General features: G+C 42.2%; 1 protein-coding gene across 5 annotated transcripts in view; it reads left to right on the plus strand.

The window, feature by feature from the left end:
* Window positions 1-24876, plus strand: part of INVS (inversin) — a 124392-nt gene that overhangs the window by 71182 nt on the left and 28334 nt on the right. For all 5 annotated transcript variants that reach the window (XM_043890777.1, XM_043890779.1, XM_043890780.1 and 2 more), the window contains 5 exons: window positions 551-722; window positions 6356-6511; window positions 6923-7152; window positions 9802-9908; window positions 16916-17128. In XM_043890777.1, coding sequence (XP_043746712.1) covers window positions 551-722; window positions 6356-6511; window positions 6923-7152; window positions 9802-9908; window positions 16916-17128 — 878 coding nt within the window. The remainder of the gene's footprint in view (window positions 1-550; window positions 723-6355; window positions 6512-6922; window positions 7153-9801; window positions 9909-16915; window positions 17129-24876) is intronic.

A 24876-nucleotide genomic window follows, 5' to 3' on the forward strand; every position in this document is an offset into this window, starting at 1 on the left:
CAGGTGGATTCTTTACCACTGAGCCAGCAGGGAAGTAGCCATGAATATTAACTGCCATTAAAATTGTCAAGCACTATAAGAATTATTAAGGGCCCTCATCTTTGTATGATTCTATAGAGGGAGGACCTAGAATGCAGGAATTACTGAATAACACTTGTTAGATGAATTGAATGCTGCACTTCTCAGTAGCCACCGCTCATCATTTCATAAATCTATTAGCTATTTAAAAAAAAATAGTAACAAAGTACATAGTTTCTTCTCTGCAGTTAAATTCTTAAATTTAAATGAGAGTAATCATTCTCAATTATAAGAATATTGAATGAAGGAATTAAGTTATATTTTGAAATGCTGTGAAAACTAAAACCAATACATAAGGACAGCAGATTGTTATTTTCAATGGAAATTATAATTCTATTATTCATAAAAAGATAATTTCATTTGATTCAAAAGTAGACAAAAAATACTTTGCTTCTTAGCGGAAGTTGCACATAACACTGGTTTTATTGCCATAGAAAATGCATGTCTCAAATTTTTAAATGTTTTCTTACAGGAAACAGTTAAAGTGTTTCTAAAACATCCATCAGTAAAAGATGATTCAGACCTTGAAGGAAGAACATCCTTTATGTGGGCTGCTGGGAAAGGCAGTGATGACGTCCTTAGGACTATGCTGAGCTTAAAGTCTGACATTGACATTAATATGGCAGACAAATACGGAGGTACAGGTGAGAACCGGCAGACATGTTCAGCTTTCATTCAGGCTTCAGAGCATAGATGGTGCTATAATACTTGCAAAATAGGAAGTTGAAACCATTGTTCCTAATCTAATATTATTTGACATTGATCTTTACTTTTTAAGTTTAGGTTACCAGGATATCACTCCAACAGCTTTATTTTTCCAAGTGTTACAGCTAGAATTAGCCTATTTTTTATCAAGTGAATTTTGACATTTGATTTACAAACCTTGTTGCTCCTTAGACGTAATTGCAGGAACTCTTCTGATCATATATCTTTGCATAAAAAATCATGAACCTGCACTTTAAAAACGATGCATACCTAGCAGTTACTGACTACATTTTCAAGAATTTAGAATTACGTTTTAAAGAATGCACACGTCTATGCACGTTCTCACCAGTCGCATTTAATATGCTGTTTTCTCACTTTTGAACAGCATTACTGCACCCTGAATCTCCCATTTCAGAGTTAACCTCCCACGACTCTAGAAGCTTCAAAGCTTCGCAAGCTCTTACTCTATGCTTCCTTTAATCTCTTTTCCTAAGAAGAAAGCCCTCGAAGGATGTGTTGATTACTGAGAGAAGCTCTTGCTTTTTTAACACCCGTTGTCACTGTGGGTGACGCAGCTCTCCCTTGGGTGCTGCAGGCAGCCCTCCATGTCCAAGGGTTTTGCATCTGTGGCTTTGGAAGGCTGGCTTGTACTGCACCATCTCATAAAAGGGTCTTGCACATCTTCAGATTTTAGTATCTGTAGAGGCTCCTGGAACCAATCCCCCATGGATAACAAAGGACACTTGTGTATACAAATTACAAGTCAGGAACGAAAATCACAGCACAGAAACGCTGAATGGAACAAAGCTTCAGCTGCGAGCTTCTCAGTGTTAGGTTTTCTTAGACATGAAAACATTCCAGAGCCGTCTGCACCTACCTGTCTCCCTGGAGAAGATCTTTCTATCGTTCTTGATCACCAGAACTGTTCCTATAGCCCTTGGGGGATAGAGGGGAATGTGGTTGCTACACCTAACGTCTCCCTCTCTACACCTAGACCAACACACCTTCTGATTTTTTAAAAAGAGTTTTTAGGTAATATCAATTTTGATAAAGGCTTCAACTTGTAAAAGTATTTGTTTATCAAAGTTTCACCATAGACCTTAAGCTTCTTAAGGAGTATTATACAGACACATAAAGCATTGAGTTTATAAATGATCTGAGTATTTAATTTTTTTATCAGACTTTTATTATGCAGTCTTTATCACTGGCATCGCGTTTTGTTTAACTTTTCATGTATTTTAGTGAAGTATGGGCTAGCATACTTGCATTCTCAACAAAAGTTGTCTTTCTGATGTGCATCTTAGTTGGGGTTGAGACTAAATTTTCAAATTCATTCATTCCCTGGGCTCTTTCTCTTAAGGAGATTCTGTTACACGTCGGGGATACATACACCTTCCCGACATTTCTATGCCAGGGAGCTCTTCTCCATCATCCCTTTAGAAGGTTGTTTTTCCTTAATTAAAAATGAGTTCTTATCAATAGCAATCTATAAGTATTATTTGGATCAAATAAATCAACTATAAAACAAAATACAAAGCTATCAGGAAAATGTGAACACTCTCTGGGTGTATCTGATGTTACAAAGCTTGTGTTAACATCCTTAGATATGAAGATCAACCTGTATTTTCTTTGCATTGCTGGGGCTGGGGTTCTGCAAACCACATTTGCTCTCTGCCAGCAGGGCAGTCAGCTACAGTGGGCAGTACAGGGGGACTGGAAAGCCAGGAGAGGAGCCTGGGATTATAGCTTCCTGTTTGCTTCCTATTCTCGTGTTTGTTTCCGGTTCCTGTCAGCATATCCTGGTCAGTCTGACTCAGCAGAGCTCTGATCGCTTGTTCCAGTGGCAGCAGTTAATTCACTTTGTGATTCTTCCAGCACTTACTGGTCCTGCCATGCAGAGCCCCTCCTCAGAGGTCTGAGGCTCAGCTCTGCAGGGCGCCTCCTCTAAGCCTTTAAAGTTGTAATGATTCCATCCTCTTCTTTTTGTTCCCTCAGTCTCAGACTTGCTAGCCTCTGTGATACTTTACGGAGAAGGGAATGGCACCCCACTCCAGTACTCTTGCCTGGAAAATCCCATGGACGGAGGAGCCTGGTGGGCTGCAGTCCATGGGGTCCTGAAGAGTCAGACATGACTGAGCGACTTCACTTTCACTTTTCACTTTCATGCATTGGAGAAGGAAATGGCAACCCACGCCAGTGTTCTTGCCTGGAGAATCCCAGGGACGGGGGAGCCTGGTGGGCTGCCGTCTGTGGGGTCGCACAGAGTCAGACACGACTGAAGCGACTTAGCAGCAGGGGCACTTTAGTGCTTCCTTTTTGCTGTTTTAGCTCTTCAGTACAAGGCTGGCAGTCCTTCATATCTAATTTTCTCTGCTAAAGTATCTGAGAGATACTCTGATTGATACAGTGGCTGTGTTTTAAAAAAGAACCCTTGTCTTTCAGCCATACTAACTAAAATATTCACAAACAGAAGGATGTGACTCTAGACTCTTCTTCAGAACAATCAGAAGTGGGGGAATGGATAGCAGTTAAATGAAACAAGATTAGCCAACAAGACCGCTGCTGAAGCTCGGTGACGACAGTATTCTCCCAGAGACTTTTGCTTTATTTATCTTTTTTTGTAGTCTTCCAAAAAGATGCATGCACCCCTATGTTCATAGCAGCACTGTTCACAATAGCCGTACATGGAAACAGCCTGAATGTCCATTGACCGATGAGTTGATAAAGAAGATGTGCATTTACATTTGAATGACATTTGAAATTCTCCATAACACAAAGTTATCGGAAAGAATTTTTTTTCCCATTTATTTTTATTAGTTGGAGGCTAATTACTTTACAATATTGTAGTGGTTTTTGCCATACATTGACATGAATCAGCCATGGATTTACATCCCATCCCAATCCCCCCTCCCGCCTCCCTCCCCATTGGAAAGAATTTTTAAAGTTCCTATGTAAACGTGTTTTTTTCAAAGAAGGAACAATGATTGTAGTCTAAAATTGTTTTAAAATAAATGAAAATAATCAGAAATGGGAAATTTCCTTTAACGAGATCCTTAATTCTATATTTTGCTCAGTTGAAATTTTGTCTTTTTTTAAAAAAAAAAACTTGACATTGATATTTATCTGAAGAGTATCTGTTGCATACTCAATACCACGTTACACAATTATAGAATTTCAGAATTAAAAAGTACCTGAAAATTACATCTAGTCCAGGGTTTTCTGAGCTGTGTTCTTCAGACCAGTACCTTCCCACAGAGGCACCTAAAGTGTTCCTGAGGGAGTGGGTGCTTGAATGGGTAACCCCTACCCCTACTTTAACCAGAACCACTCACCTCTTAACTATTTTATATGTTGGATGTTTTATCAAATTCATTTGGGAGGGAAAAAACCAACATTCTTATGGTCTTAAATGTGAAAATCACTGAACTATCACAGATGTCTCATGTGCCTTGATCTGCCTTATGACATTCTCACCAACATTTTTTACCAAAGGCATCTCCTCCAACTGGAGGCTGAAACTCCAGTTGGACAGCTCCAGTACAGAGAACTCATTACCAAAACTTCTGTCTTTTATTTTGGCTGTGCCGTGTGGTGTTTATGATCTTAGCTCCCCAACCGAGGATGGAACCTGGCTGGGCCCCTGGCAGTGAAAGTGCAGAGTCTTAACCACTCAGCGGCCAGGTATTCACACGTTACTTCCATCTTAAGCTCACTCTACTAGGACGTGCTCCCTTATACTAAGCCAATATTTTTCAAACTGAGTGTTGCTTTGTGTGTTGTCTTCCACACGACATGCTTCAGGTACTCGAAGGCTCTCACACCCATCTTGACTCAGCCAATCTACCTTCCAGGCATTTAGGTCAGGCTTTTCAAACTCGTGTGCATAACAATTACTAGAGATATTCCCAGATTAAACAGAGATCCTACATCAACTCCTGTCAATAAGTCCTGTTGATTCCACATCTGGAACATACTCTGAATTTTTTCTGCTTCCCTCCATCTCCACTCCTGTCGCGCTCGTTCAACCACCACTGTCCTCACCCAGACTAGTGTTAACTGTTAACTGGTCTCCGTGCTTACATCCTAATGTGCTCGAATGCGTTCTGAAAATGGCTCGTGTGACCCGGTTAGAACAGAAGTCACACGTCACTCCCTGCGTAAAGCCCCTCGGCGCCTTCCGTCGCTCTGACCCGACGGCCGCTTGTGATCCAGCCTTTCTGCCTCTCTGGCTGCCTGCGCTCTCGCTCACATGCCGCGGCCTCTTTGCCTGCCTTAAGCACGTGCACTCATCCCTGTCCCTGTTCGCATTTGCCCGGACTAGTCTCCCTTGAGAGCTCTGCTTTGCCTCTTTTTTTATGATTTAGTCTCAGCTTAAATGGACCTTTAGGTACCTTGACAGGGCTTTCCCTAAGCACCGATCAAAAGTAATCCCCATGTCACTTCACATATCAAAACAGTTTTTACTTCTTTAACTATACCGTCTATCACCATCTAACACTTAAATGTTGTTAATTCAGTGTTTTGGTTTTGTTCTGCTTTGCTGCTTCTATGAAAATGTAGCCTTAGCTATTTTGTTCCCTATTGAATTCCCAGCATTAGATTGTGTACCCAGCCCAAAGTGGCATTTCAACAAGTCCCCAGGAATCTGCATTTTATAGGCACCCCAGGTTTGGTCCATGGATCACACTTTATGAAAAAACCATTTTCCTAGATAGTATAGAGCCATAATTCTTAGAACTGGCCTGGGCCTCTAGACAGATACCCTGAAACATTGAGAAGAATTTAGAAAGTGATGACTTAAATAGAATTTAAAGAGTAACCTGAAGAGTGATGACATAAGCCCTAGAGAGGAATAACATAGGCAGGGATCAGTGCAACGTGAAACTCACACATAGTCAAGACTGCTCTTTCAACCCCTTACCGGAGAGGAGACCACATCCCACTCGGTTTTTTCCTGCAATCTTGGAGTGAATTGCTCTTTTTAACATTGGGCCCTGAAGAAATAGCTGACTTGCATTTGGAATCATGTTGTGAATGTGCATGTGAATAATGCTCTCAAGGCAGTAAGATGCACACACTTTGAATACCATGTGGGTACACAGACCCGATGCAAGAGGAGCGCAGGTGACCAGCTGAAGAACCAGCAGACTGACGGCTCCCATCACACGTCCCCTCAGAGGCGTAAACGGATTGTGAGTGGGCTGGTGGGCAGAATTGCCTGCATCATTTAAGTCATTTCTCTTTGTCATGTTTTGTCCTGTTGCTCTCTTAGAAAGAGGAAAGGATAATAAACTAGTAACTGAGGAGACCATTTCAGACCAACAGGATGGAAAGGAAGAAAACAGCGAGGTGAGAAAGGTAGAAGGAAGGGAAGCGTGGGAGTAATGATACATACGATAGAAAGGGAGACACAAAGAAGTGTATGCAAGCGAGGAATACATCATCTTGGAGATTAAATTGCGTTTGGCCAAAATGATGGGAAAATCAAAAGAGGAAGAGACACACAGTTAGGATCGTAAAGAGGTAAGGTCGTTACTTAAAACTTCTTCACTCTCTTTCGCTCCCTCTTTAGCTTTACATGCTGCTGCCCTTTCTGGCCATGTCAGCACCGTGAAGTTATTACTGGAAAATAACGCTCAAGTAGATGCTACTGATGTCATGAAACATACTCCACTTTTCCGAGCCTGTGAGATGGGGCACAAAGATGTGATTCAGACACTCATCAAAGGTGAGTTATTAAGAGTGCTCATAGCAAGTCAGTCTCAAAAGGTAGGATTTCTTACATCCAGCTTTTGAAATACAGCTTTACATGGCAGAGAGCTGCCTGGGTGGAAGCATGGAGGGAAGAGCCTGGCATCAGGAAATGAGATTCACTGCTAGCGCCACCTATTAGGAGCTGTTTGATTTGGGAACAGTCACTGTATCTGCCTGATCCTCGGTTTCACCTCATATAAAAGGGGAACGATTTCTATCCTGACCAACTCCCAGGCTTATTGTAAAAATCTGAAATAGATGATATACATGAAAGCTTTTTGCTAAGAGTAAGGCATTTAAAGGACTGTTATAATCTTTAAGCTTCTCTTCTTTTGGATAAATGCTGTCTATATTAGACATTTTCACTATATTTTTGCTTTTTCAGGTGGAGCAAGGGTGGATCTAGTCGACCAAGATGGACATTCTCTTCTACATTGGGCCGCGCTGGGAGGAAATGCAGATGTTTGCCAGATCCTGATAGAAAATAAGATCAACCCAAATGTGCAGGATTATGCAGGAAGAACCCCACTGCAGTGCGCTGCATATGGGGGATATATCAACTGCATGGCCGTGCTCATGGAAAACAGCGCAGACCCGAACATTCAAGACAAAGAGGTAAAAATCCTAGGTCTTTTCTCTATCATTTGCTCTGAAGTGTCTGCATCATTGCTTTTTTGTTAACTAAAATTAAGTAAAAGAGTTTATCAAGTGATGAGATCACTCAAAAATCTTTTAGTTAAAAAAAAAAATCTTGTTAGTTAAAAGTGATTTTTATTTGGCCATGCTCTCCTCTAGTCCTTGTGTATACGTGTATATAATTTTTAAAAGTCACAGGATGGGAATAGTTTTATAACTTTTATAAAATATATAGATACATGGCATATGTATATAAGTATATAAATATATATATATGATTTTACACATTTTGTTTTGCTTAAAATTATCACTAATATTTTTTCATTTGGTATATAATCTTTTCATAATCATGGATGCTTAATATTTCAAAGTTCTAAGAGCTTTCTGTTTTATAACTCATTCAATCCTCACAGCAAATCTATAAAATTGCCTTTATTTTCTACATTTGAAATTTTTCACTATTTCATTGGTATTTACTCTCATCTTTATTATTGCCTACCATCCACTTTTGTAAGGTTTGATTTAATATTCTTTAAAAAATTCTTTTGATGAAATTTTAAATCATTGGTTTTTTTCAATATATATATTTAACCATGTTTGTCACTCTGAATGCTGCTTTAGCTTCGTCTTACAAATCTGGATGAACTGTAGCATCACTATCATTCAACGCAAACATTTTCTGATTTCCATTTTGATTTATTATTTGATTTATGGGTTAGTTAAGTGTATTGTTTAATTTCCAGGCAGTTGGGCATTTTCTCATTATCTTTTTGTTAATGATTATATTGATGTTCTATTCCTGGTGTAACAACTACCACAAACTTAGTGTTTTAAAACAAAACGAATTTGTCATATTACTAATCTGGGTGTCAGAATTCCAAAATGTCCTAAAGATCACAGTGTTGGCAGGACTTCATTCCTTCTGGGGGCTCTAGGAGAGAATCTGTTTCCTTGACTTTTCTGGAGGGTGCCCACATTCTGTGGCTTGTGGCTCTGTTTCTCCTGCTTCAAATCTAGCAGTGACTGGTTGACTTTTTCACACTGCACCACTCTGACATTCACCTTCTACCTCTCTCTTTAACTTACTATAAGGACGTTTATGATTACACTTGGCCCAACTGGATAATCCAACTCACAGTCAACTGATTAGCAACCTTAATTCCATCTACAACCTTAATTCCCCCTTTCCATTTAATATAACACAGTTACAGATTCCAGAAGTTATAAAGTTATAAAGTGGACATCTTTGTAACAGAGTGCCTTACTCTGCCTACGCACTGATTTGTAGCTTAAATTTTACTTTAGTTTAAAAAAATACTCTGCATCATTTTAATCTTTGAAAAGCTTTTGAAGCTTTCTTTATGTCCCAGCATATGGTTGATTTTGGTAAATGTTCTGTGTACACATGAAAAGAATATTAATTTTGTCATTGTTCAATAGTGTTTTATATACATTTTACATTTTATTGTTCATGCTGTCTATACCTTTCCTACTTTTTAATCTATTTCTGCTATCAACTGTTGTACAACATGGGTTAAAAACCTCCCACTGAAAAAAAAAAAAAAAAACCTCCCACTGTAATTATGCTCTTTTAATTTTGTCAGTTTTTATCCTATATATTTGGAGACTGCACTGTTAGTTGCATTCAGATTTAGGATTGTGATATCTTCCTCTTTGACTTCTTTAACACTATGAAATATTCCTTTTTATCTCTAGCAGTGATTCTTGACTTTTTTTAATCTTTCATGACATTGAAATTTTTAAAGAATACAGGCCATTTATTTTCTAGAATTTCACTCAATTTGTTGTTGCCTAATGATTCATCATAATTTGATTCAGGATTTACATTTGGGATGGACTATTACATAGATGATACTGAATCCTCAGAGTATCACTTTTGGAGACATGTGATACTTCTTAACATGGTATTTTTTATAATTTTATTCATTGTTGGCGGCAGTGAGTCTTTGTTGCTCTGTGTGAGCTTTCTCTAGTCGCGACGAGTGGGAGCTACCCTTCCTTGCGGCGTGCCGGCTTCTCATTGCAGTGGCTCCTCTCGTTGCAGAGCACAGTCCCCACGCGTGAGGGCCTGAGAGCTGGGGCCGAGGGTCAGTAGTTGTGACGCCCTGGCTGAGTTGCTCCGCAGCGTGGGAGTCCTCCAGGACCAGGGCTCAGACCTGCGTCCCCCGGGTTGGCAGGTTGACTCCTCCCTGCGCCACCAGGAAGGGCCCTGCTGCTGCCCAGTCACTTTACTCATGTCCAACTCCTTGCAGCCCCATAGACACAGCCTTCCCGGCTCCTCTGTCCGTGGGATTTTCCCTGCAGACATAGAGGAGTGGGTGCCGTGCCCTCTTCCAGGGGATCTTTTTGACCCAGATATCGAACCTGTGTCTGCTGCATTGCAGTCTGATTCTTTACGACTGAGTCCCCAGAGGAGCCCGGGAAGTCCATTAACTAGTATTACTTTGATCACTTGGTTAAGATATTGTTCATTTTCTCCGCTGTGTACTTAATGTTTTCTCTTTCTGTAAGTAAGCAACTTGGGAGAAATGTTTATGTATTTGAGTTAGGATAAATAACTATGTGTCCCAAAATACTGACAGCAGACGTATTTGACTATGCTTGCAGGGAAGAACAGCTTTGCACTGGTCCTGTAACAATGGATACCTTGATGCTATTAAATTACTACTAGACTTTGCTGCTTTCCCTAATCAGATGGAAAACAATGAAGAGAGGTAAGCCACTGGCAGAAAGAATGCATCATTGTTCATCTCACATCCTTTCTACAATATTTTAAAAAATTCTCAAGTTTAGATGCTTGTTCAGAAATAGTGTTTCATCAGGAAACACTACATTAAGAAATCCTGAACCAGAAGAAAACAAAAGTTCCATGTAGTGTTGATTTAGAATCATGGGATTTTTAAGTTATTAGAAACTTCAGGCATTACTTAGGACAAGCTCACACTTTCCAGATGAAGAAATCTAGGTCTTCTTTTGATGTGTGTCCAGCATCAAATCAGGGGAGTCCTGACTGACCAGGACTAAGAATTCAGTTAGGCCAGCGAGATGTGTTACATGTTCAAGAAGTTTCTCTTGATGAAGAGGATATTTTCAGTTACTGGACAGAGATGCCACCATGTAGCATGAAAAAAAGTAAGGGGAAACTGAGGCTAAAGCTCAGGATTTTAATCTTAACACAGATATCTTAAATAATATGAGATTCACAGAGTTAGGCTGGGGTTGCTATCCAGTGACCCAGACCCAATAAAAAGGACTCGACATAGTGTGAAGTCTTAAGCAGGAGACATTCTTGATGGTCTTGGATCTAGGAAGATTCTAGTAATTTGTAGGTAACAACTAAGATGGTAATCAGATTTCCATACCTGCCCCCTGCCCCCTCCCCAGATCTGTGCTTTAGTTTTCAGTGTTCATGGATACTGTCACTAAAGTGGCCCCATCCCTACGCTCTCAGCCACCACCAGCTTTTTCTTTCTATCAGGGGGTGGGACACTTGGTAGAAAAAGAGGGGTTTTCTGTAAGCCCACTGTCCCAGAGGAAACATGGGGCCAACCCCTTCACCTTTCCCACTTCTTTCAGAACCTTTCTCCGTTATTTGTACCCGCCATCTGTTATTTTCCAAGTCTCTTTTCTCTGAGGTTTGTCTTCTTTGCCCACTCTCACACTGTCTTCACTGTCCCCATTCAAGCCTTTGCAGTTTGGCCTCCACCTTCTCCTTTACCCTGAAATCTGCATCTGAATGGTCCCTGGCGGGGTCCTAGTTGACAAAGCATGTGATGTCTTCTCTGCCCCCCACTGGCCCTCCTGCATCTCCTCTCTGCTGACTCCTCTTCACCTCCTTGAGCCTGTCTGCTCCCTAAGCTCCTGTGACAGTGCGTTTTCCCAGTTCTCTTGGAATTAGGATTCTCTTCTAATCCTGCTCCTCCATTTCTTTTGGCTTCTCTTGCCTTTTTTCTGTTTTAAATATAAGCAGTCTTCAAGGAGTGGATCTGCTCTCAGCCTCCCTCCTTTGGCAACCTGACCAGCCCCTGAGGCTTCAGCACGCACCTGGGTGCTGGTAGTTCTCCGGCTACAGTGCAGACTCACCCCCCGCCTTGGTTCACGCTGTCATCTCCTCGTCATCACCAGCACCACTGTCTTGCCCTCTCTCACTCTTTCTGAAACTATTGCAATGCCTCCTCACTTGTTTTCCTTCCTTCGATCTTTCCCTCATTCAACTCATTACCTTCCAAAGTAACCTTTCTTAATCAGATCGCTAAAATAGTTGTTAATCTTGTCATTCCACTGTTCAAGTTCAGTCTCATCTAAGAAGATGGTCCTGGTCCTGCAGTCATGTGTCCCAAACTGTGTTCTCCTCCCCACTGTGAATCTTTATAGCCCTTGGCACATTTCACTTTTTATTATGATTTTATAGAATTTGTCTTCCTTTTAGCAGAGCACTCATGGTCATCTCTGAATTGCTCACAGTGCTTTTCATGAAGTAGATGCTCAGTAAATAACTGGTGGATTGTCAAATACGTGTTTTCAGGCTCCCACTAGCATCACCCTGATTCATACCTTCATTAGAAAGTTGTGTGGAATTCTTAGACCACAGGCAAACTTAGATAAAGCAGATTAGTATGCCTTACTTTGAGAGTGATTATATAAAGAACTCCACATCTCTATTATAGTCAAATGACAACTGCAAAACCAAAAGATGAAGATAGGCATTTGGACATTTAAGGAAACTGGAAAGCCAAAAGAATCCTCAAGACTGAGGATTTGACCTTAAAACAGGTATGTGAGGGTGCCGGAGGCTTCTCCCTTTGAAACCCTGAAGAAGCAAAAAGATTAAGAATTCTAAGAATTAGGGATGATATATTTCTATAAAGGATATTTTTTATAAAACCATTCACTGCCTGAGTGCTATTTTTTAGGAAACAATAAAAAAATAATTTTTTGTAATTCAATTTCCATTTATATGCTGAATTTTGAATTTCAGACCTAAGTAAGCTTATGAATTAAGGTACTTACCAATTCCTGGAGTAAGCATATGTTAATTACAGACCAAAAGACCAAAGGAAAAATCCTCCAAAGTGTACTTGCCAGTCTATGGATGAAAAGAGACAGTGGCAGTACCCCAGTCTGTTTTAATGTTTCGTCAGCAGTGCACCTTGATGTACAAATGTCAGAAGCTGGCGCTGCCTTTTATGTTTATTGACGTTCCAGTTTAGGCATTCTGCTTGTTCCGTCAGACCATTCCCACATGGCAAGTCCAATTGTATCTTGTCTCTTGTCTTTGTCTGCATTGTTTCTTGACTGGTTACCATCAATGTACTGTTAATTTTTACTTCACATGCATTGACACAAACCGCTTGATGTTCTCTGTATAGACATAATTTTTGCCACCTACTGCTGGCTTTCAGTCAATAACTATCTGACAGCCATACTCTGACATAGATGGGAATATTCACAGCGCTCGAATGTGTCTCCGTTGAGTTTGGGATGAAGAACGATTCAATAGTAATAATCACAGTGCGGTCAGTTGCCTAAACACTAAGTATAGACTTTAGTCTTAAAGCCTTGCTAGATATTTAGTTTGTGTCTCCTTGAATCAAAAATTGCCCGAGAAGTAATTTGAAGAAACTAATTGTTAAAAAAAAAAAAAGAAAAAGACATTTTTTAAAAGAAAATCAGGAAAATGTGTGTTTAGAGTAGGCATTAGATCGTGCTAAGGAATGTTAATACAGTGGCATTGTGATTACATTCACCTTGTTATAGATGAAACTAAAATGCAGAGAGATTAAATGATCGGAGTCTGGGATTTGCTTTATTGGTTGATTGATTGATGGCTTGTGGGATCTTTCCCCCCTCAGGGTTTGAACCTGGGCCCATGGCAGTGAAATCTCTGAGTGCTGACTACTGGATCCACCAGAGAATTCCTCTGGGATTTGCTTTTAAAATACTTGAGCAAAAATAAAAAAGAAAGGAGTAGATGAAGTGAATGTGGTAAAAATTTTGCTAATTATTAAATTTGGGTAATGAGTGTATAAAGCATTAGTGTCCTATTCGCTCTACTTTTGTTTATGCTTAAAGTTTCTCATAATAAAAATATGATTTTTTCATAACAAAAATATTTAACATATTTGAAATGCAAGTTTCCATCCACAAGCAGCCTGAGAAATCTAGTTCTCCTCCCCTTCCTTTCACCTTTTACAGATGAGGAAACAGAAACTCAGAGAAGTGAAGAGAATGCCCAGGGTCACACAGGTCTGCTGACCTCCGGCTCAGCATTCTTTAGGGAATATTATGCCCATGTCATTTCTTTTTGTCATATTTGTAAGTAAACACATAACTTGGGCCTCACTTTCATAAGCCATATTTTGCTAATCCTTCTTATAGACTATGTGAAAGATACTACATATTCATAATTATAGAAAAAAATGATCAGGCTTAATAAAAATGCATATGTCATTTGCACATTGATTTGGAAGCAGTTTCATTCCGTAGGAGACATGTACTCAGTGACTGAGAGATGAATTGTGGAAGGGTTTCTGTACTGAACGGGGCAGCGTGTGATCATAGTCCCATCTGGGTTTTGCAGGTAACGAGTTACATAGACTTCAGCATGTTGCATAATCTTTCCAGGTCTGCTTATTCATTTATACCGTGAGGGTGTTAAACTAAATCTGTCAAATTCTCTGCAGTGGTTCTCTGACTCTGATGATTTTTTCTATTGGGGAAAGTACAGTCATGAAAGGCATTTTGGAATATACAGTGGATTTTGTAAAAGTTCTTCTGAATTTACAAAACGCTATTTACATGTAAATAATGTTTTAAAGTTTATTCAGGCACCTCTACTTTATGGCCTTCTGGTTTCTGAACAGATGGGCAGATCACGCTGTCCTAAAACGGGGGTTCATCCGTTTTAGCATTCAAGAACTTCCTTCTGAATTTAGAGTCTCCTTACTAAAGTGACCAAACTACCATTTGCATTGACTGAAAACCTCTTCCTTTTGTATCTTACTGTGACTGTTAGGTGAGTCTTGAAGAGTTTCTTTTCTATAATCATTGGCTGATTCTCTGAGTCTGTTCATGCACCCACATGGTCATCATTTTTCCAGCTCATCGATCAGCTGGTTATTTCCTTCCAGCACCCGTGACCGCACTGGCCCACTGACGGTCATCCAGAGGAGGCTGATCTGGCGGTTGCTCAGCAGCCATAAATGCTAGCTTGGGTCTGTGCAAATAACATCCGTGATAGGTGCCGTCACCAACATACAAGCACTGCGGTGTCCTGTGATAGCGCTGATCACACTGACTTTTATGAGCTGCTTCCCTCATGCCAGGCACGCTGCTGTCTTCTTCACACTGATTATTTTATTCTGTCATCATCCCAAATCTGTGAGGAGAGGTGGGCCATAAGTTGGTCGGGAAGTGACAACCATCGTTAATACCACGGTTGGATGGTAGAACTGGGGGTATTTTCTTTACTTCAAATTTTAGTACTTTTTGCATCATTTGAATTCTTAAACTGTGTGTCATTTTTACAAAGTAATTATTTTTCTTTAAAAAAGGAAACATACTTCCCATTAGTATTGACAATGGTTAACTCTGAGAGTGAGAGTGTAGATGACTATTATTTTCTTCTGTATATTAATCTGGTTTGTTTTATATTCCAAAAATAGAGAAGATATATTTTTTCAAAAGACTCTGCCTAAAATCACAGATCTAGAAAGTAGTCAGTTGAAATTCTAATATATAACTCTATGATAATAATACCCATCTTTTCTAAATAATATACTTATCAAAAAGGTATGTACACTGTAAAAAATTTAAAAAGCATAAAAGGGCATTTAGTAAAACTAAATATCCCTCCTATCCCTGTCTCTGAGACAGCTAGCTTCCTCCCCAGAGGCATCATTGTCACGTTTTCTTGGGAAACTTCTAGAGAGTTATATCAATGTTTCATATAGGTGGGCACATAGGGATATATTCTTTTTATGTCAGTGAAGCACATCATAATACTGTTCTGGTTTCCTACTTTATCTTTTTTCCTTCACTGAACAAGTCATCCTGGTGATTGTCCCGTATTTATTCATGTACACAATAATGGCTGCTTTATGCAGATGACTTTGTGATGGGATGGCCTATACTTTATTTAACCAGTCCTATGTTTGTTGGTGGAGGGCTTCCCTGGTAGCTCAGCTGGTAAAGAATTCGCCTGAGTGCAGGACACCCCAGTTTGATTCCTGGGTCGGAATCAAATCTCCCTGCTGGAGAAGGGATAGGCTACCGATGCCAGCTTTCCTGGGCTCCTCTGGGGCTCAACTGATAAAGAATCTGCTGCCTGCCATGTGGGAGACCTGGGTTCAATCCCTGGGTTGGGAAGATCTCCCTGGAGAAGGGAACGGCCACCCACTCCAGTATTCTGGCCTGGAGAATTCCATGGACCGTACAGTCCATGGGGTCGCAAAGGGTCAGACACAACTGAGAGACTTTACTTCACTGTTGATGGAATTGAGGTTGTTTCCATTGTTTTACTATTTCAAGCTGTGCTTCTGTGAATATCCTTATACATAAGGCACTTCACAGGAGAGCAGATCTGTTGGATGAATGCCTGTGAGTGAGAAGGCTATGGCAGAGGGCAGATACATGAATAATTGTGAAATATTTTGCCAGATTGCCTCCCTTGGATGTAGAGAGCCTGCCTCCCTCCATCCTCACCAGCACAGTGTGTTACTAAACTTTCTGGTCTTTGCTGAATTAATCTGTAGGTTAAAGTGCTCGCTCATATTAGTCTTAAATTGTATTTCTCTTAAATGAGTGACATTGAACATATTTTTATATGCTAGTAGCCCCTAGTATTTCCTGTTTGAAGAACTATCTTTTATCTTTGTTATTGGTGTTTTTGCCCTATAAATATTTGTTATTTTTATGTACTTGGATTTATCAATCTTAAGGTTTCTGCATTCTGTATCTTTCTTTGGAAAAAACTTCCCACTCCAATATTTTTAAAAATCTCCCATGATTTTTTCTTCTACTTTCATGGTTTTTTTTTTTTTTTTGGCCATACCATGCAGCTTATGGGATCTTAATTCCCCAAGTAGGGATTAAACATTGGCCCTCAGCAGTGAGAACACAGAGTCCTAACCACTGGACCACCAGGGAATTCCCTTAAGGAAAAAAAAAAAGAAAATTAGATCATTACTTCATCCTGCATTCATTTTGGAGTGAAAGTGATGTAAGAGTCTTTTTTTTTTCCCCCAGATGACCATACAATTGTCCCAACTATGTTTATTAATCCATCACTTCTGCAGGGGTTTAAAGGGCCATTCTTCTCACAGACTAACTCTATTTGGAGATATATTTTTCATTTCATAAATGTTAACTCTCAGTAATCATGGGCTGAGACATAGGAACCCCACAGAATATTATTTGCAGTGTTTTTTTTAGATAGGATTAAGGAATTACTTAGAACATGGGGAGGAAGAAAAGTGATCATATATTCTCAAAGCCCCTAATTTGTGAGCAAGTGAGCAAAACTGAGGAATAGACATGGTCAGCAGTGCAAAACACCAGATACCGGCCCCACCCTTGTTCTGCGCTCCTCGGAGCAAAACGGGACAGCCATGCCCGAGGGGTGTTCCACGTCTTAGAATGAGGCTTCCTCCTCCTGCACAGTGTCACCAGTTTAACTGTGCTCGGAATTACCTTACAACACTTAAAACTCTCCCTTCTTCAGGTACACACCCCTGGATTATGCCCTGCTTGGGGAGCGGCACGAAGTGATCCAGTTCATGTTGGAGCAGGGCGCCCTGTCCATCGCGGCCATACAGGACATCGCCGCCTTCAAGATCCAGGCCGTCTACAAAGGGTACAAGGTCAGGAAAGCTTTCCGAGACCGGAAAAATCTGCTCATGAAGCACGAACAGTTGAGAAAGGATGCTGCGGCCAAGTAAGTGTGAGCTCACAACTCCGGAGTCAGCGTGGAAGGGGGCGTGGCGGTGGGCGTGGCCGGGTGAGAGGCGCAGGAGGAATCTGAAGTCACTGTGGTCCCTGCATCCGCGTCCCCTCCCCGCTGCTGCTCCCCAGTCCCTCAGAGGACCGCGGCCTTCTCTCCGCTTGGTGGCTGTTCCTCTAGGTTAGTCCTCGGGGTTCTAACTCTGGGAGACATCACTGCGTACCCAGCCGTGGTGAGGAGCTGACGGTGAGGGCGCTGCCTGCAGGCAGCCACAAAGGAATATCTGGTCCTCTCACCTTCCTGCCTTTTCCAAAGAAACTCACGCCAAAATCTAGCCTGCTTCTACTCGACAAATATAGGTCTAGTTTTGATTTGATTAAAGCAACCAACTTGTATAAATAACTTGCTCTCCCCTACCTATTCCTTAACAAATCCCCACTAACTAATGCAATTTATTCAAGAAATACTGATTGAATTCTTACTGCACATACAACGCTCTTGACTTGAGCCTAAGGAGAAAATAGTACTTGCTTCAAGGACCTCACACTTGTTTGCGTAATGATATAGTGTGTGAAATAGTCATTTGTGCCTGTTATAAATCTGAAACTGTAAGTTGCTCAGCTGTGTCTGACTGTTTGAGACCCTATGGACTGTAGCTCACCAGAATTCTCTGTCCATGGGATTTTCCCAGCAAGGATAGTGGAGTGGGTTGCCATTTCCTCCTCCAGGGGATCTTACTTGACCCAGGGACCAAACCTGGGTCTCCTGCATTATAGGCAGATATTACCATCTGAGCCGCCCAGGAAGTTTATTATACATTGTGATTGTTTTTACTGTGAGTGATTGATTTTAGATTATGTTTTGGTTTGGCTTTTCTGTTATACATGTGTTGGTTATTTTAAATAGCAAGAGAGTATTGCATTAGCAGGTACAAAACCAAAACATCTGATGCTAAAGACCACAGGAAGATTCTCTGTGTGTTTGTGGCTGTGCTGGGTCTTCCGTGCTATGCAGCTTTTTCTCTAGTTGCAGGGAGGGGGGCTGCTCTTTTTGTGGTGCCCAGACTTCTTACTGAGATGGCCTCTCTTGTTGCAGAGCAGGGGCTTAAGGATACATGGGCTTCGGTAGTTGTGGCTTCTGGGTCTAGAGCTCAAGCTCAGCAGTAACAACTGCCCAGCACGTGGGACCTTCCCTGATCAAGGATCAAACCCGTTGGCAGGCAGATTCTTTACCGCTGAGCCCCCAGGGAAGCCCTGTCCTTAATTCTTAGTTTCTGAAATTGATTGTTAAAAAAATTGTAAATGGGAGCTGTGCTTACTGTGATAATCATTGAAATTACAAAAACTGAAAATCTTTAGCTTCCTTTCCTTTTTCTCAGTCGCCGTCTGCCCTTTCTGGGTCCTCATTATTGGGAGTAAATGAGTCTCTTGCACTCCCAACCATCGCCTCCTAATTGTCATTGTAGCATAGGTCTCCAGGAGAAATGTTTGAATCAAGAATTACCGGTTTAATCTGTGCTCATTTTATTTCTCAAAAGTTATTCCTGAAACTGTGAGTCAGTGTTGCATTTTGGTTTTGGATTTGGTTTTAAGGAGCAGAAATCAGAAGGCTAAGTTTAGTCTGAGGCTCAGGCACGTCACGTCGCCTCAGCACACCCTCTGAAGTTTCTCGTGTTAGGATGGCAGAAATCACCTTCCTTAAAGTGAGGGTGTCAAAGAAGCTGATTAAACTTAAAGTGATTTCTGTTTTGCTGGTAGAGAAATTGAAAGAGAGAGAAGTTTTAGTCATATTTTCTAAGGCTTTTTTTTTTTTTTTTAAGGAAATACCTATAATCCGTTTAAAAGCACTTTATAACTCATGCCACACCTCCAGTGTATTGCCAGATGAACACTACTGTAATCTACCTGCCAAGGCACAGAGCTGAATGCACATGAAAATAAGACTGTATTTATGTTGGTCGCCCTCTTCCCCTGAAGCTTCCTTTTTGCTGGGTTTTTATTCACTCTCTGAGCTCAGATCCCCTCTAACTTTCTGAACTCTTCCTTCGTACATCTTTCCAACTATACCATCTCCACACTGAAGTCAGTGCTACAGGCTAACCCCCTAGGCTTCTTTTCTTGCCATACTTTTTTCATTGAAAATATATCTACTCTTAAAGCCTACATTACTCTACCTTTGTAGGTAACCCCTTCATCTGTCTGACGTCTTACTCTCATGGAACTCTAACCCTAGGTCATCAGCTCTCTGGAGGCATTCCCGCTGTGCCGTCCTTCTGTCCCTGGCCGACATGTCGGATCACCGGGCGTTTCCGTTTGCAGGCCCTGTTACCGCCGCCTCAGGCTCGCTGTGTGAACCTACAGCTGCCTCTCTCCACCTCCTGATCTCCCTGCTGCTGCCGCCACTGCCAGCTGTAATCATTCCCCTCCCCGAAATGTCCTTTTGTAGTTCTGTCCCACCTCTCTATACAAGCAGCATTCTGGAATAGCATTCGTGATGCTACGTCAGACCCTGTAACGTTTTACTTCCGCTTATATCTCCAAGTCTCACCTTTCTCTCCACTAATTCCACCCTCCCACCTGACATCTCAACCGTCTTGAACTTTCTTCACTTCCTCACTTACAGCTTTCCTTACACCCCACACTCTTGGGAGACCCGAGCTTCTTTCTGACTAGTGTATGAGACTGTCTCTCTTAGAGTTATGTAATCAAATCCAGTTTGGGTCACCCAGTTCAAGCTCTCGTGATGCTCAAGCTCCTTCAATAGGAGGTTGTTCTGTGTCCTCAGAAAGTCAGGTAACAAGGAGTTCTGTGCCTCTAAGGCAGCGCACTTCATTAGTGGACAGTTCTGTTGCCAGTATTCTTGCCTGGAGAGCCCCGCGGACAGAGGCGCCTGGGGGGCTACAGTCCGTGGGGTCACAAAGAGTCGGACACGACTGAGTGACTAACACTCATGATGTTGGCAGAAGTTCTTTTCTCCCTTTTGATCTTGAGCTGCCCCTTGAAGCAGGACAGAAAAGTCCAAATCCTCTTCCATAAACCAACTTCCAGATAGTTAAAGAAGGTGCTCCTGATACTCGCACCCCAACCCCAGCTCCCCTTCTCACTCTGTAAGAGATCCCCTTGCAGCCTGCTCCCCAGACACCTTCCGTTTGTCAGTGCCTTTCTTCAGGGTTGGCCCTTAGGTCTGAATCTTCTGCTCACCTGTGGTCTGATGCGTGAGAACACTTCCATTATTCCACTTCTCTGAGCCTCAGTTTCTCATCAGTAAAATGAAAAGAAAATTTTTTAGTTCGGGACAGGTTTTGGGGCTCCAAGAATGCCCTGAAACTGTAAGCAGTATTTTGTATGTTATGAGCTCATGTACATTTGGTGGGAGGAGAGGATCTGTAGATTTTTGTCACATTCTCTAAGATGGTTCATGAATCACAGAAAGATTTTTTTGTAAATTGGACTAAATGATATCTAAGGTTCCTTCCAGCTATAACATTCTATAAGTCAAAGGTCCTCAAACGCATGACATTTTCTTATTCCCTTGAGAGGAAGTCAAAGACCAAATATTACTGAGCCTGTGCTTCAGCAACAATGAAGAGAGAGAATCTGACAGACCCGTTCCCCACCCCCCAACACACACATCCAATGCAGGGCCAGCGGAAAAGGTTAGAGCCAAACCTTTCCTGTCTTCTGAGGTGATCAGTTTCCTCTCACTGGAAATGTTCCAGGAGAAATTGAATTATCATCTCTCCAGGATAAATATATAAAGAATTTTTAAAACTATGTAAAAGAGCCGGGCTCTCAGATCTCTTCTGAGTCAAAGGCTCTGTGAGAGCTGTGTGCTCTGTCTGCCTGAAACCACCTTCTCTCACTTCCCTCCTTCCTCACTTTGACGTGATTTCTATGTAACCTTTTTTTCTCTTCCAGTTTAATCAGTCTCCCACATCCCCAACCCCCAGCTCTCGGTTAATACTTCTGTTTTAGCACGCATCATAGCTAGAATTCAGCATCTGCAGGAGGTGTGGGTCTGATTTCCCAACTAGATTGTCAGTTCCTGGAGAGCAAGGATCGTGTTAGGTCCCTCCATACTTCTAGTGACTTAAAGCCCTTGATAAGTTTCTTGTTCTTCAGTCGCTAAGTCCTGTCTGACTCTTTATGACCCCATGGACTGCAGCACGCCAGGCTCCTCTGTCCTCCACCATCTCTCAGAGTTTGCTCAAATTCATGTCCATTGAATCGGTGATAACATCCAACCATCTCGTCCTCTGTCACCATCTTCTTTTGCCCTCAGTCTTTCCTAGCATCAGGGTCTTTTCCAATGAGTTGGCTCTTCGCATCAGGTGACCAAAGTATTGGAGCTTCAGCCTTAGTCCTTCCAGTGAATATTCAGGGTTGATTTCCTTTAGGATTGACTGGTTTGATCTCTTTGTTGTCCAGTGGATTCTCAAGAGGCTTCTCTAGCACCACAGTTTGAAGGCATCAATTCTTTGGTGCTCGGCCTTCTTTATGTCGAACTCTCATATCCCTCTGTTGTTATTTGGTCGGTGATGTCTGACTCTTTGCGACCCCTTAGACTGTAGCCCACCAGGCTCCTCTGTCCATGGGATTTTCCAGGCAAGAATACTAGAGTGAATGTTCATTTCCTTATCCAATATCCCTGTGTGACTATGGAAAAACCATAGCTTTCACTATATGGACCTTTGTCAGTGAAGTGATGTCTCTGCTTTTTAATAGCAAGCATGTAATAATAAAGAATCTGCCTGCAAAGCAGGAGACCCAGGTTCGATTCCTGGGTTGGGAAGATCCCCTGGAGGAGGAGATGGAAACCCACTCCACTATTCTTGTCTGGAGAATCACACGGACAGTGGAGCCTGGCGGCTACAGTCCATGGGATCATAAAGAGTTGGACATGACTGAAGTGACTTAGCACGCACGCAAGAGAGGCTTGAGAGATGTGATTAATACGGCTTCTACAGAAAAAGGGGTTGTGTGGTTTCAACAATGAGAATCTCCTGAAAGTATCATCAGGCCCAGCCCTGTGACTCCTGGGTGCCACACCCACATTTCTTCACTTCCAGCCGGAACCAGTGACAGCGTAACAGCCTTACCTGTCAATAAAATAACAATGATACTTGTATTGATATAGTGCTTTACAGCTTACAAAATTCTTGTACATTAAACCCTTACAATAACTCAGTAAAGTAAACTAGGCAACTGTGCTTAAACTCATTTCATGCAGGGGATGATAACACCGATTAGCTTGCCTGAAATCACTCAGCTAGTCAGGGAGGAGGTTGGCACATGGATCTGTCCTCCCGAGGCCAGGGTTCCGACCATGGCTTGGTTCCAGGGAACACCTCCAGCCATGCTGATGCAGTAGGCTGTCCAGATCCTCGCACTATCTGATAGGGCCCTGCTTCTTTTCTCTGACTTGTATGCAGTATGTAACTGTTGGTGCCAAAGGTCAGCAGGCCCCCAAGTCAGCTTTTGTCTTGACCCAGCGCTTACTCTCTGGGCCGTGTTGTTTCCAGTGGCTGGTAAGAGAGTGCTACCAAGCCACCACCTTCAGTTCTGCAGCACAGTTCAGTAAAAAGCTTCTTATGACTCAGAGCTAGCCTAGCAGAGCATACCAGTGTCCTCCTAAATCCTTGAGAAAGGGAAGAAAATTAGTTGGCCCCAGGCCTCCACCAGGACTATGGCCAAGAAAGTCACCAGGGCACATCCAGGTGCAGCCAGTGCAATAGCAGGACACACTAACGTAACCTTCCTTTTCTGTGGAAGCCCTTTAAATCACACTCAGACCTCTCTTAGTCCCGTGTTCATGGCACTGGCAACTTGAGTAGTCATGAATGAGAATGAGTCTGCTTTATTTCTGTGGTGTCTGGCAGAATTACTTTCTTTTTGATAAAACTGGACAACCATTAATACAACTCTCTGTGGAAGCCACACAGTGGGGTAGGGAGGAAAAAAAACTCCATCAACTTGAAGGACTTAAACTTTCCAGACCCAGAGGCAAGAATGTGTCACGTTGTGCAAACAGATGCATCCAGTGCGGAAATGCTGAAGCTGTGGAACGTTCAAGTCGTTGAAGTTACTGCCCTTGACCTAGTTCTCTGCACGACAAGCAGTCTTTTGATCATTTGGTTTCTTTCCTTTTTCTTTTTTCTTATCGAGGATAATTGCTTTACAATGTTGTGTTGGCCTCTGCCACACAATAAGGGGAATTAGTCACAGCTACACATTTCTCCTCTCCCTCTTGGGCCTGCCTCTCCTCTCCCATCCCACCCTTCTAGGTCGTCTCAGAGGGCCGGGCTGTGCTCCTTGTGTTATGTGGCGGCCTCGCAGTAACTCCGCTTTACACATGATAGCCTATATATGTCACTGATACTTTCTCCACTCTGCCCTACCCTCTCTTTTCCCCACTGTATCCACGGTCTGTTCTCTGTATCTGCCTGTCCATTTCTTCCTTATAAATAGGTTCATCAGTACTGTTCTTCTAGATTTCATGTATATGCTTTCATCTACAGAATTAGTTCTTCTCTTCCTGACGTCACTCTGTATAACAGGCCCTCGGTCCGTCCACTCACTACAACTGACCCACGTTCCTTCCTTGGAAAAGGTCTCAGTTAGCAGTAACCACAGCTCGGATAGCCCTCACTGGCTGTGACGGTGACGGCCGCGGTGCAGAGCTCACGTGGTTTCTTTTTTTGGCCTTTTTCTTTCTTTTTTTTTTGGCTGTTGTCATCTGGGCTCCTGACTTCTCAAGTCCTCTCCTTGGGTCCTAGGTCTGTCCTGGGAGAGCTCCGGGCTGAGTCTCCGCCCCGCCACAGCCCTTCAGAGGTTTGCACCCGCCGCGTGTGCCCTGGTCTTATTTCCCGTGGGTGAGACACCCCCGTTCCTCCAGCCCGTCTTCGGAGACCTCCCTCTCCACCCTGTGGCGGACAGGACCGGAGCGAGGCGTCAGGTCCGCTCCCCGCTCGGCTGTCTCACGTTCTTAGACGTGAGCCTCTAGGGGGCGCTTCAGATTGCTCTGGAAAGGCCGCACAAGCAGACTTGCTGGTGGCCCACAGAAGCTGCTGTCTGGCTGATTGCCCTTCGAGGAAAACGGGAGGAAATGTGGGGCTGGTTAGGATTCTGCCATCTTAACCATCCTGATAAATTTCCCGCCGAGACGTTGCTTGCTGTGTCATGGCCAGGATTTTTTTTTTCTCTTAAATTTTCATGTAAAGTAGAGTAACTTTAGTTTGTCCTCTTGTATTTGTTTCCTGAACTTTACAAAAATAGGTCAAGTGTATAGCATGGCCCACTCTGAAGATTACAGATCTTTGACATTCTGCAATAAATTAGTCAGAGAAAACACGCTGAAATTTTAGGATTATTATTGAGTCTAAGAGTGTTGGACTGAAAGCTAAGCCAGAAGCTAGCTTGAATGCTGTTAATGGTTACTTTGATGTGATGTTGCCACTTTCTTCTTATGACCCAATTCATTTTTTACATGATAGAAGAAGATTGAAATTTTTAAAAATCATTATGTGAGGTGAATTTTACAGGATGGAGTAAAGCTGCCAAGTCCAGCTCAGCTCTGTATATAGTTTATCATGTAACATTGGGTGGGTCACTAAGCTCTCTGCCTCAGTTTCCTTATCTGCCAAGTAAGAGCCTGGCCTCAGTAAACTGGGATTCTCTCAGCAGCTTAGACTCTGAGCAGTGGTTCTGGACCTTTTTTTCCGGGGAGACTAACACACACACACA

Source organism: Cervus elaphus, chromosome 29, assembly GCF_910594005.1.
Source record: "Cervus elaphus chromosome 29, mCerEla1.1, whole genome shotgun sequence".
Classification (NCBI taxonomy): Eukaryota; Metazoa; Chordata; class Mammalia; order Artiodactyla; family Cervidae; genus Cervus; species Cervus elaphus.